This window comes from Hirundo rustica, chromosome 3, assembly GCF_015227805.2.
Source record: "Hirundo rustica isolate bHirRus1 chromosome 3, bHirRus1.pri.v3, whole genome shotgun sequence".
Lineage (NCBI taxonomy): Eukaryota > Metazoa > Chordata > Aves > Passeriformes > Hirundinidae > Hirundo > Hirundo rustica.
This window is the reverse complement of record NC_053452.1, coordinates 6,771,962-6,784,477: the sequence shown is the minus strand read 5'-3', so window position 1 is coordinate 6,784,477 and position 12,516 is coordinate 6,771,962. Positions and strand designations below refer to the sequence as shown.

At 45.6% G+C, this 12,516-nt stretch overlaps 1 protein-coding gene across 5 annotated transcripts; it reads right to left on the bottom strand.

Annotated features, from left to right (window-relative positions):
* Positions 1 to 337: 337 nt before the first annotated feature.
* On the bottom strand, positions 338 to 11,407 carry LOC120749887 (GTPase-activating Rap/Ran-GAP domain-like protein 3). 5 transcript variants are annotated; one of them, XR_009207684.1, is made up of 8 exons: positions 10,503 to 10,741; positions 8,285 to 8,354; positions 6,824 to 6,900; positions 6,271 to 6,337; positions 4,519 to 4,659; positions 3,347 to 3,461; positions 1,601 to 1,678; positions 338 to 945 (listed from the first exon to the last, which is right to left on the bottom strand). XR_009207684.1 is itself a non-coding variant. In XM_040057849.2 (5 exons), the coding sequence occupies exons 1-5, from the start codon at positions 11,337 to 11,339 to the stop codon at positions 6,304 to 6,306; spliced, it is 255 nt and encodes an 84-aa protein (XP_039913783.1). In that variant the 5' UTR covers positions 11,340 to 11,407; the 3' UTR covers positions 5,177 to 6,303. The 5 variants fall into 5 exon arrangements, 4 of the variants coding, with proteins under 4 accessions (XP_039913783.1, XP_039913780.1, XP_039913781.1 ...); XM_040057849.2 differs by lacking the exons at positions 338 to 945; positions 1,601 to 1,678; positions 3,347 to 3,461; positions 4,519 to 4,659; positions 10,503 to 10,741 and adding exons at positions 9,396 to 9,458; positions 11,329 to 11,407 and having other exon boundaries at positions 5,177 to 6,337; XM_040057846.2 differs by lacking the exons at positions 338 to 945; positions 1,601 to 1,678; positions 3,347 to 3,461; positions 4,519 to 4,659 and adding an exon at positions 9,396 to 9,461 and having other exon boundaries at positions 5,177 to 6,337.
* Positions 11,408 to 12,516: the final 1,109 nt, after the last annotated feature.

Here is a 12,516-nt window from a genome sequence, read left to right as displayed (position 1 = left end):
CCACGAGTGACAGAGCTCACTCCAATCAATGTGCTCCTCCCTGGTGCAGGGATCAAAGGCCAACGGCAGTGGACAAAACAGGGCTTTACCCTTTAAAGTCTGTTTTATCCTGTCGAGATCAGCTCAAATATAGGGGATGAAACTGACTTGCCATCCAAGCTATGAAGCTGAAACCAGTACCTCCTGAAAATGTTCTTGCTTGAATCCTCAAAGTAATGGGGGCTCAAGCAAACAAATCTCTCTATCTCCATCCCTTAAACTCCACTTCTGTCAGCTTTGCAGTGTTCAAAAATGGACTAGTTAAGACAGCAGAGAGGAAAAAAAATAACAGAATGAACTTATTTTATTGTGTAAGGGGAAGTGGATTTGAAATGGAATTACTGAAAGGTCAGTATACACGGACCCCCACGCACAGTTCTCTTTTTACAGCCGCACTTAAGGACTGTACTTCAAATGTGGTTACACAGATATTTCCCCCCCACACACACTGACTGCCCCTTAATCTTAAAACCCAATCTGCCACAAAATGACATGAAATAAAACAGACTGAGAAAATACTCGAGAATGACCGCTGTTTACAAAGCAGGTAATTGATAGTATACAATTACTGATAAGGTAGAACAAGAGTTCCAAACCCGGACTGCATTCCAAAGCATTTCTTCAGACATCCATTCTGGATTCTTGCTGTAAGGTACGAATTGGTCTGTTCTAGACTCGTTTACAGACGTTGATAGAACAGTGAAAAATCCATGCTTTGGAAACCCGGGACATTTCATGCCTTTGTGCTAACGGAATGTGAGGATGGAAGCCAATGGCATTTTGCAATGTAGATTAGTGGCATTTAGAGTTTTCTTCCTGCTGTACTAACTGATTCTTTGTATCTTTTCTCCTTTTTTTCAGGTGGCTTTTTATCTTCAGGTTTAGTCCATGAGGGCTGTGCAACTCCTGTAGAGGTGAAAACATCATCAGTGTAAACATGGTGTACAGAATACATATATACATAAGCCAAAATAAATAATAATAAAAAAGTATGTTAAAAGCCATGGCAATAGTGCACACAGAGCTGTATTTCTATTCAACTGATGTACCAGTTATAAACTATTGCAGCAGAATATGGTATCTGCCAACTGTGCCTAGAAAAGGCTCCTGATCTCTGCTAAAGGAAGCACATTTAACAACCTCCACTGTGCAAAGCCATACCAGTCTGATGCTGCAGGCAGCCTCATGTAACTGCATATGATACTATGTATAACAATTAAATATATATTTAGATATATTTATATATATATATAATTATTTTGGAAATCTCTCCCTGCTCCTGCTTCCAGAGCTATAGACATCACACTATCAAATTAAGACATCGCACTATCAAATTAAGTCATTTGACTACTACTCCTTCAAATATTTAATAGTTTGCAAATTGTTACCAGCCAGAAAGCATTTTGAACAGATGAAATGCAATTAGATGCAGTCAAAGTCTGAACTAAGTAGTCTTCTCTTTGAGACAGAACTTGGTGAAGAATGTGTAGGTAAACTTCAAGTAATTGCATTTCACAAGACCTTTTAGAGAAACACCAACCATTACTCTGAAAGAGAATACCTGAAAGCTTGTCTCTGCTTCTGCTGCCTTCAGACGAGGCTTTGAATCGTTACGGTTCCCCAAACACGTCTTGGCAACCTGTCAATACAAACGTCAGAGAGAACGACTTCGTACTTTTTCATAAGATATTCTGTTTTCCTAAAAAAAAGCCTAGTGGATGAAATGGAACAAAGTCTCCATGGCTAAACTTATCCCAGATTTCCCATCATCCCTGTAACACTCTTTAACAGTACAGTCTTGTGGCAGCAAGTTTAACAGCTTAATACTTATCCACCTTTTTTTCTTCACGTTTAACTCTCATCACCAATAGTGAAGTTCACTCCTGCAAGTGGTCCTGGGGGACAGAAAAGTCATTCCAAGTGTCTTTTATGGGTGAGGAAACAGTGACAGTAGAAAATCAGCATTACAGTTAGAACTTAGCTCTATTACTGTTCTCTTGTCTAAATTCTAGATCTCTTAGGTATAGCAGTCCCTGAGTGGGAATATAAAGTGGGGAAGGCAAGTGACTCTTTTCCTATTCAGATCCTTTCTTAAGCTGTACTTAAGCTGAGGGAAAAGAATTTGCAGAGGCCACTGCTGAGGCTCTGGAAGGAGCTGAGCTTCTTCAGGCAGAGATGTTCTCCCGTGGGTACAGGGGCTGCCTCGGCACGGGCCGGGAGCGCGTCCGGCCAGCGCCTTCTCCTGCTTTAAAATATCAATGGGAGCCCGAGCTCGGGGGAGGGGGTGAAATCCGCTGAATTCCAGGCAACTCTGTCAGTGCGCCCCAGGGACATGGGTGGGGCTGGGGGATGAGGGTTGTAAATAGCAAAATCTTTGAAATATAAACCTGTCCTTGTCCCCGTGCTGCTGAGCTTCCTTGGAAGCTCTGCCAGTTCCTGACACAGCTGGCATTTGAGTGGCAGCTCTGCACGGGAATATCCTCGCTCCGTGAGGTTACTGCAGCGGGAACTGAGCAGGGACTTGGGGGCCATGGCTATAATTCATCCGAACTAGCAAAGCTGAGAGTGAGCACCGAATCCGGGCTCCGCACAGGGAACACTCTTAGTGCTGCCCTGTCAGCTCAAGCCCCTGGGCTGGGAAGTTTGGGGAGTCAAGCGTATGGAATTATACAAATCACAGCGACTGGCATCGCCCAGAGGGACAACGCGAGTCCCAAACAATTCCGCTCTGGGGGAAAACAGCCTGTGTCTGCCAGGAGCTCTGACTCTGTTTCTCCTATAAGCTCCTAAGCAGTGCCAGGGTCACTGTGAGGGCTTTAAAATCCAAGTAAATCCCAAACCCCATAGAGCGAATAATCCAAATAAAGAAATGCATTGTTGTCATCAAGAGCTCAAAACTCCGTTAAGAATTCTATGGCAACAAGGTAATGGGATTCCCAGGAATCTCATTCATGCTCTTGCTTTCATTGTTAGGTATTTTCAATCCCTCATTTGGCAGCTTGTAAAATTTATCCTGTCTCCTTTTTGGACATAAGCCTCTGGTGTTTGTGGGTTAATTTTCCTAACAGTAACATCCTCGGTAACACATTCCACAGAGAGTAGCAGGTCCCTCGTTACAGGAGCGGCAGCAGAACCTCGACCATAAAAGGTCATTTACCTTGCACAGCATCCTCAGTAAAACTTCCCACATAAAGGACCGGGACCCCCCGCAACAACAACCTCGGCGCAACAGAACGCTTCTCCTTCTCCCGTACCACCCCTTTTCCACGCCGGCAAAAACAATTACTGAGTAGAAATAGATCCTCACCCGCTCCAACGACCGAAGCTCTGCGGCTCATCCGCACGGGGTGACCCCGCTCCGGGGAGGAATCTTCACACAGCCCCCAAAACCCGGCTCCACATTTCCTCTTGTTCCCGCTGACCTGGAAAGCCACAGGTGAACGCGGTCCCTCGGCCCTCGCGTCCATGATCAGCGCCGCTCCATCATCCCAAAGGAACTCCGGCATCCGCCTCTCCGCCTCTCCGCTTTCGCAGCGGCCACGGGCGGGCCCGGGCCGCCAGCGGCGTCGTTTCCCAGGCAGTTCACCGCGGCGGAGAGGCGAGCGGAGCCCCGCGTCCCCTGACCCGTGCCGGAGCCCGCTGCCCGCCGCTCCGCGCCGCGCCGGCTCCCGCCGCGTTCTGCGCCGCGCCATCGCTCCGCGGGGCCCCGCCCGCCGCCGGGGCTGCAGTACCGGGCGCTGCCCGCAGGAGGGCAGCACCGCGCGCGGAGAGCGCCGCTTGCCGCCGTGCCCGCGCTGCTCCCGGCAGCGGCCGCTCCCGCCTTCGGTGCCGCTGCGGGCCCAAATCCGCTCCCGGCTCCTGCCGAGGCTCGGCTCGGCCCGGCAAAAACCAGCTCAAATAGAATTTGTCTCCGAGCAAAACTGGGAACTGGCTAAAAACCTTCTTTTCTGGGGGGCACTGGGTTTGTTTTCCCTATCCCTTCATAATCCAGGATACTCCCGGAGCTGTGTTAGGCAGTGGCAGGAGGACAGAGCTGCATTTATTTATTCTTTTTAATAACTTCTACTTTTTACTATTATTTTTTACTTTTTGATTTTTTATAATTTTTGTTCATTACCTTTAATTTTGTTGAGTTTTACTTTTTATGCTATTTGTTTGTATCTTTACACAGGTTTTATATTTTATTTCTTCCATCTTTATTTTTTTTCTTTTACTCTTTATTATTTCTTTACTTCTTAATTACTTTTAATTTTAAAAATATTATTTAATTTTTATTTTCATGTTATTTTACTTTTTATTTTTTGTTTTTCTTTTAATTTTTAACATTAGTCTTTAATATAATTTATTTTCTTTTATTTTTTACTTTCTTTTTATTACTTTTAAATTTTATTTAATTTTTAATTTTTATTTTATTTATTTTTTAATTTAATTTAATTTAATTTGTTCATGGTTTCTTCCCCCCCCCCCCCCCCTTCTTACCCCGAGTATGTGGCAGACTGGCTGTTGGCAACAAAGAAGTTGGAAAACGACATCCGTGGCCACCAAAGGTCTGGATAGAATCGGGAGTGAGAGCAAAACCTCTGTATTTTCTGCTCCATTGAAGAACCCGAACGGAGAAAGCTGTAAACGCAACGGTGCCGTTTTTTTCCTTTTTACCCCCTAACAGGTCTCATTCTACCCATGCAGAGTATTAGCAGCAGTGACTTGATGTCAGGGTGTATTTCAGAGGTAGGAATAAAAGGAAGTAGATTTTTTTTATTCTGTAACTCTCCAAACCTCATTGTTTAGTAACAAAGAAATCCAAAACAAAGCAAACAAAAAACAAAAACAAAAAACCAAAACCCCCCCACAAACAACCCCCTCCCCCCAAAAAAACCCACATAAAGAGAAAATATGCCAATATTATTTTAATGAGAATGAAATCTTTACCCTTTAGAAAACAAGGCTAATTTAATTCTAATTAATTGTTGTTCTGATGTGTTAGGTTAATGAATTCCTATAATCTAAAATATCATTTGAAATATCAACAAACACAAATTTTTAAAAATCAATACAAAAATAGGCAAGTATATTTAATAAAAAGAGAAATGTAAAATATGAAAAATAATATCTGCAATATAAATAAATACAACCTGTATTATGACATGCTATGTGTATTAAAATATATATAAGATACACAGACATGAATAAAAAATAAACGGTAATGATAAATATAAACATAATAAATACTAAATATTTGATCTATAGCCTACAATCAAAGCCTTTTTGGTTTGAATTTGGTGAGTGGCAGGGTTCTGGTAGTTGTGCTTGGGGGTCTTTTGGGGCATTTCTTTGACAGGATTTTTGGGCACGTTCTTTTTTGTCTCCGTTCTCTGCCTGTCCCCGAGCCCGGGCTGTGCGCTCGGGGCAGTGCTGCCACCCTGTGGGCACAGAGCGGTACTGCAGCTCCCCCTGTGCCTGTCCCCACCGCACGTTGGAGGCCCGGGCTGTGAGCTCGGGGGCAGTGCTGCCACCCTGTGGACACAGAGAGGTACTGCAGCTCCCCCCGTGCCCATCCCCGCCGCGCGTGGGAGACCCAGGCTGTGTGCTCGGGGCAGTGCTGCCGCCCTGTGGGCACAGAGCGGTACTGCAGCTCCCCCCGGGGCCGTCCCCGCCGCGCGTGGGAGACCCGGGCTGTGAGCTCGGGGCAGTGCTGCCACTCGCCCTTCCAAAGACGGCGGCAAAAAAGGGCAAGGACCCTGGCTGCGTCTAGCCGGCTGCCAGCGTGCTACCCTGACCACGGCGCCGTGCCCGCGGCGGTCGCGGCTCCAGAACTGCTCTGCTGCACGGAGCACCGGTCCTCAGTGACCTCAAAGTCTCCTTGCTTGACCAAAGCATGCTTTGGAAGTTCTTCAGTGCTGTTTCTCATAAATTAAGGTAAATTCCCAAGCATCCCTCAAGTCCTTTCCCACTATAAATTAACACACAAAGAAAAAGCCGTTCTCCATATTCCGTATTCATTCTCCATTCACCATGTGGCCGTTTGTCACCCACTCGACAAATCTTTCCACGATACGAGCATTTGCACTGCATGAAACTGAGCTAAAAAGACAGAGGCCCAAACATGACTCCCCAAAGAATCAATGCAGATTAGTTAGATTCCTTTCAACTCTGCAGCTAGTGCTGATGCAAGCAGATGATCAGTAAAGTTTGCTGATTATTAGGTCAATATGCACTTTACCAAGATCTTACAAATATTTCTAGGAGATGAGGTCTTCTTTCTTCCTATAGTAAGATGGTATTTACAGATGAAAAAGTTCTGCAAAGGAAGACAAAGCACGAAGGTCAGTGGAAACCTAAGTGTCACTGGAGTAGGTGCAGGGACACACCATGACCTTAGCAGCAAGAAAGATGAAGGGAATGACTCTCTGAGGCTCCGCTCAACTTCTTTGTCTCTTATTTAAAGACAAACACAGCTGCCAAAAGACAGCTGAGGGTCAAAAAAATGAAGCCAAGGAGCAAACTTTAAGGCACAGAGGTCACCTTGAACATCATAGTACCAACAGGACAGCATATATATATTTATATAGAGCGATGAACTAGAAACCGGGAAGTGTCATTCAGAGGTATTTTTCTCCTAACATGAATGATCGAGTGAGCAAAAAATGTTATCAAAATGAAAAAAATGCCAGAATTTTCAAAGTCCTTTTCCTTAGTAAATGGCTGCAAATGCCTCTTCCATAGGTGAAAAATAACTGAAGCTGAACAATTTTTCAGCTTTCTATGAGTATTTTTGAGCACTCACCTCACCAGAGGAGCCATTCTCCACCCGGAACCATCCAGCTCTTTGAAAGGCTCCATCAGCATCACTAGATGGAGCAGCTATAAGAGAGTTGAACACAGAGGTTCTATTTCCAAAAATAGCCGTACAATCAGCCACCAAAGCTTACTGCTATCTTTTTGTTCCAGGCATCGTGACTCCCCACAGAGAAGGGATCAGTCTAGCTATTACCAATTTGACTAAAGATTTCGAATGACCCAATAAGAACTCTAACAAGGCATGAATGAGATGCTGCTGTGGAAAACATGAAGCAAGAAAAGTCAAGTATTAAACGTATAGAAATCTGAAAGGAACCTTTAGACATCTGTACTCCAAAAACGACACATTTTCATAAAATGCTAGCAGAATTTTTAAGAAAAACAACCAAGAAACAAGACCATTCATTTGAACTTAACGTGAATTTATAGCTAGAAATAACTTTTTATTTTCCAGCAAAAGACTCTAGGTACTAGGAAATAAAAGAGCCTCTTACCAGAGAACTGTTTACTCACAGTTTTGGATTAAAACACTGCATCTTTTATGCAGAATGTACGGAAAGGAAAGAAAGATACCCGGCATTCCCACAATGCAACTTCCAGCAACTCGGCCACCAATTTACACCCCATTTATATACACATTCATAAATATACTACCCAAGAACTTTAAAATTACAACTAGAGGTATTAGAAAACTTGCGATTTCTTCCCACAGTAACTCAGCTGGAGTTCATTTTCTTAACTCCTCCCCACTTCAGCTACCCTACAGTAAATTTATGTAATTTCATTACGACCTTGTAATCAGAATGACACTGTTTTAACTACTGACATATTTTCACAGTAGAGAAGAAATTTATATGAGAAAAATGAAGTGCCAACTTAACCTTTGAATTTCAAGAAAATGCAGAATAACGGATAGATTCTAGGGAACCGTTTTTGAAATCCTAATTCTGACTAGTTCATTCAATGTAAAGCCCTCTCCCACCATTATGGGTCATGCACATATAAAATTACATACACATGTATATATACAGTTTATATACATGTTTATATACATGTATATATATACATGTATATATACACATGCATATATACAGTTTATAACTTATATCATTGCAGTACTTCATTAAATACTACCCTAATATTTTACCATCTTCAGATTCTAAGAGGAAAAAAGGCTCCATTTCCATCTGGAGGTAAACACAGTATTTATATAACACTTCCTTTCCTGTTACAATGAAACATTAATTAATAAGGTGGTAAAAAGACATCCTATCACCGGTCTGATGTATATCTGTTCAGAAGCCGCTTTCTATTTGCTTATAACTTTCAAGTCCGGCTGAGAAAGCATATTTTCCAAACTAGATCCAATTTTTTTACTTGGAAAAGAAAAGGATTAGAGCTTTGCAATATAAGCTGATAAACTAAAGGACAGGCTATGTATACTTACAAGCTCCACAGATCCATAATACTTTCTGCTAAACTCTTCGCCTCTGCAACCCAGATCTTCAGAGAAGGAGCTGGAATAGAAACGCTTCATCAGTGTTCACAAGTCAACTAGCCTTATGTTTCCCGCAACGCTATACCCCGCCGTTAAAAAAATATCATTTCTGCCCAACAAGCTTTACAGCATATAAACTCATCGCTGCAGGGAACACTTCTCACAGCATGCACAATTTCTAGCAGCCATCGCAGTCCGGCTTTCACGTTACTCCCAAAGGAAATGTCCGCGTCCTGACCGGGAGCAAAAGCTACGGTTAAATTAAGTACTTAGGTACGATGAAATCAGAGTTCCAAAGCGGGTGGTGGCTCATAACTGTGTTCAAAATGTAAACTTAATGCTTTAAAGAGGACAACTGCACTATAAAGCTCAGTAAGACCACACTTAGTAGGTTGCTACCGATTTTTTCTGTCTTTTTTCAGCCTACACACAATGAGAAATGAAACCAGTACTGTAAGAGCATAAGGAAACAACAGCATTTCAGAGGTTTCTCTCCACCACCTTAACAAAGATAGCAAACAAAAGTAATCCTAGAACACAAAGTTCAACATCCACTGGCACTAGCGACCTCACACCATCGTATCGCATTATGCATCAACCCTTCACAAGCTACATTCCAATAATTTGAAGACACAGACCATCTTACACAAACCACACCCTTTGGTATCAAAAGCATTTTTCTGACAGCACTCTCAATAACTAAAAAAACAGGAGGATATCTGAGCTAATGATTAAAACAAGACTGCTTTACTATCAATATTCTCATTTCTGTCCCAACTCAAACTACCTAAAACATACCTAACCTTTGAAAACTCTAGCAGTCCTTTTAAAATCAGAATTATTCCCAAGAGCTAATCTCTGCTTCTTCTCAACCTAACTACTTTATATCCCACGTCACCCTCTTTGTCATTAAAGCAGAATCTCACACCAACATAAATGCTACAGAGACAACCTGATAAAGATTAGGCATCCTAGCTTCAGTTTAGGCACAGGTAAGATTCACATTATCACACTATTTGCGTAAGCACGTATACTACCTAAGGAATTCTTGCCCGCATACCTCTTTGGCTCTCCATTCCCGGTTCCTGCCAAGATTTGTACTCCACTCTCTGACATATCACATCTGCTAATTTAAAAAATGCACTGTGATTAAAATCAAATGTTCATATCAATTTTCTTCATTGAATTACATCCTTCCTCAGTCCTGACCTATATAAGAAAAATGGCTGCTGCAGTTATGACAATTTTAGAGTAGTTTTCATCCTATTAAGATGAACTGCCAGCACTGAAGAGGTTAGTTCACTGGTGCCTCAAATTAGCTGGGCTCAATAATTTAAAATTTACTTACATTACAAAGTATTTAAATATAGATGCACCTTTATTCACATGAATATACCTAACCAGTTTACATGCATTCGTCCAGCATCTACACAGTATACTCCACCCCCCTTTCCCAAGTGCCTGGAAAGACAGGTGCAGTTGTGAAAATGAACAGCAATGCCAAAGAGGAGAGAGGAGTAGCTTCCTCCCGTTTCAACAGAAACTCCCACAAAACAGTCCTGAAAGCTGAACAAAGAAGCACAACTAAATTCAACTTCTAATCTGAACGCCTATGTTTTTAGGATCCTAGCGTGGAATCACGAGTTTTGTCTTTCAGAAGCTCGACACTGGAAAGCATTTTACTTGGGGGTCGGGAGGGTAAAGGCAGAAGGGGGTGAGTTTGCAGATGGCACCTGCGTGATGAGAAACATACAGCCCGCATGCCCCTCGGGCTTGCTATTCACCTGGTCATCTGTATGTTGTCAGTACGGGTCAATCTGTTTTCCTTGGAGAAAGTCACGAGCACTAACGCAGTCAGCAATCGTGTAATTCTAGCGATATCATCCAGCGCTATCTGCTCGCACGAGCGCAGCGCAGAATGCGCTGAGAAACCGACTCTGAAGAGGCTCGTCCGACTGCGCCCACGGCACCTGCAGCAGCCTGAGGGCTCCTGCTGCTCCGCTAGCCCCAGGGCCAGCCACCGCACACCGCGGGAGCGTCCGGCGCCGCTCGCCCTGCCCGCCGGTCCCCGGTCCGCGGAAGCAAAGCACCGCCTCCCTCGCCGCCATCGCCGTTCGGCGGCGCGCCCCGCCCCGCCCCGCCCGAGCTCAGCTCCCGCCTCCGGTACCGCTGAGTGAGGCCGAGGAAGCGGGTGGACGCCCCTGCCGCGCTGCTCAGCTCCATGCGGGCGGGCAGACGGAGGCTTTACCCCTCCGGTACCGCTGAGTGAGGCCGAGGAAGCGGGTGGACGCCCCTGCCGCGCTGCTCAGCTCCATGCGGGCGGGCAGACGGAGGCTTTACCCCTCCGGCGTCGCTCCTGCGGCTCCGTCCCGCGCGGGAGAGGCGCCGGGAGCTCCCCGCGCGCGTCCCGCGCGCCCGCCAACCACTCACACGGCGCGGCGGTCGTTGCGTCACCCGCTGCGCCGCCCGCAGAGCCCGCCGGGAGTTGTAGTCTCGGGCTGCGAGCCACCCGTCGGTACTTCCGTGCCCGGGAGGGGCAGTCCCGCGAGTGGAGGGGAGGCCCCTCCCGAATGCCGGCTTTGAAAACGTCAAGGTAAGGCATCGTTTCAGACATCTGCTGAGAGTTTCCCGTGGAGAGTACGCCTATTGTACACCAGTATGCCTGCAAGCGGCAGAAGCCGGTTAGTTCCAAGACAGCCAAGCGGACGGCTCAGATTTGCTGCGGAACGCCGCTCTCGAGTCCAGATGCCACACCACAATGATTTCCATTTACGCTACATGACTCAAAGCGAGCTCGCACGGTGACGCGCCTGCCGGATGAAAAGCAAAGGACTACAAGACGCATCTACACGCCCTTGTACTTAATACCGAGAAAAGCCAGTCATCAGGGTTTGTAGCCGATCTAGTATTACAATAAAATTTTACTTAGAAGTATGAAAGTAGAAGTGCCACAACAGCATTGTCTAAAGCGCAGTCAGCATGCCATTTCATACCGATTGGACATGACGCAGCGGCGAATTTACACGCTCGACTTCCAGCTGGATTGAGCGAGCGAGCCGCGCAGCAGCGCCGGGAGGGCTGGAGCTGTCCCGGTGGGTCCGTGAGCGCCGATTCCAATCGCGGCGCAGCCGCATCCCACAGCCTCCCGCTGATCTCCGTGCAGCGGGGTCATGGGGAAGGGACGAGACACCCGACACCGGCTGGAGCGCAGGAACAGAGGCAGAGAAGAGCCTGAGCCAAGGCACCATCCTCGGACACACTACCCCTGTGCTCTGGGGCAGCCGCCAGCTTGCAGGACAGGAGCGGGGGAGCGACTCCAACCCTTGTGTGGGGGTGGGGGGGGCGCTTCCCTTTCTTGTTTGAGTAGATGTCCCTTTGGGAGGGGGGACCGATGTATGGAAATGGCTTTGTGGGCGAAGAAAAAGGAACGGAGCGGGAGTCTGTGAGATGATGATGTCATTTCAGACACCCCAATGTTACTGGGAGAGTGAAGATGTGGTGGAGGACGAGGCGAACAGGGTATGAGAGGGGTGGGGTGGAGCCTCCCAAAAAAGGCAGGTTACATCCAAAAATGCTTGGAAGCTTAGAGGGTGTGTTTGTGGGGGGGGGGGGGGGGGGGGGGAATCAGCTTTTACTATCTTTATATACATAGATAAATAATATTTTTATTACAATTGATTTCAAAATAGAACCCTGTGTCTAGTGTATTATATACAGGATCTTGAAGGATAAAAAATTCTAAATATAAACATCCAGGGTTAAAAAAGTAAATAAATCTTTTGTATCTATAAATTAAACAATAAAGGGCTTGAACATGAAGTAAACTATCTCTGTGAAGGCAATAGAAACAGCTCTGACTATGCAGAGTTTTTTCTGTCTCAGCGAAACACAGCCTGAGATCTGGGCTGGGACTGGAATCGCTGCTGCCAGCCCGTGCCGAGTGCCCCGTCCTGCAGCCCCAGGGTGAGGAAACGCCACACTCAAAGTGGCATCAAATTTGGATTTAAAATAGAGACCACTGGAAAAGCAAAGGTGACGTGGGGTTACTTGCAGCCCCAAGGGGACGCTGGTGAAGGTGAGCAAGAAGCAGACAGCAAAAGAGCTTCCACTGCTTCTCACTCCAGCAAGTGAGCAAAAAAGCTGGGAATTGTCTAGAAAACCTTCTTTTCTGGGAGCCACTG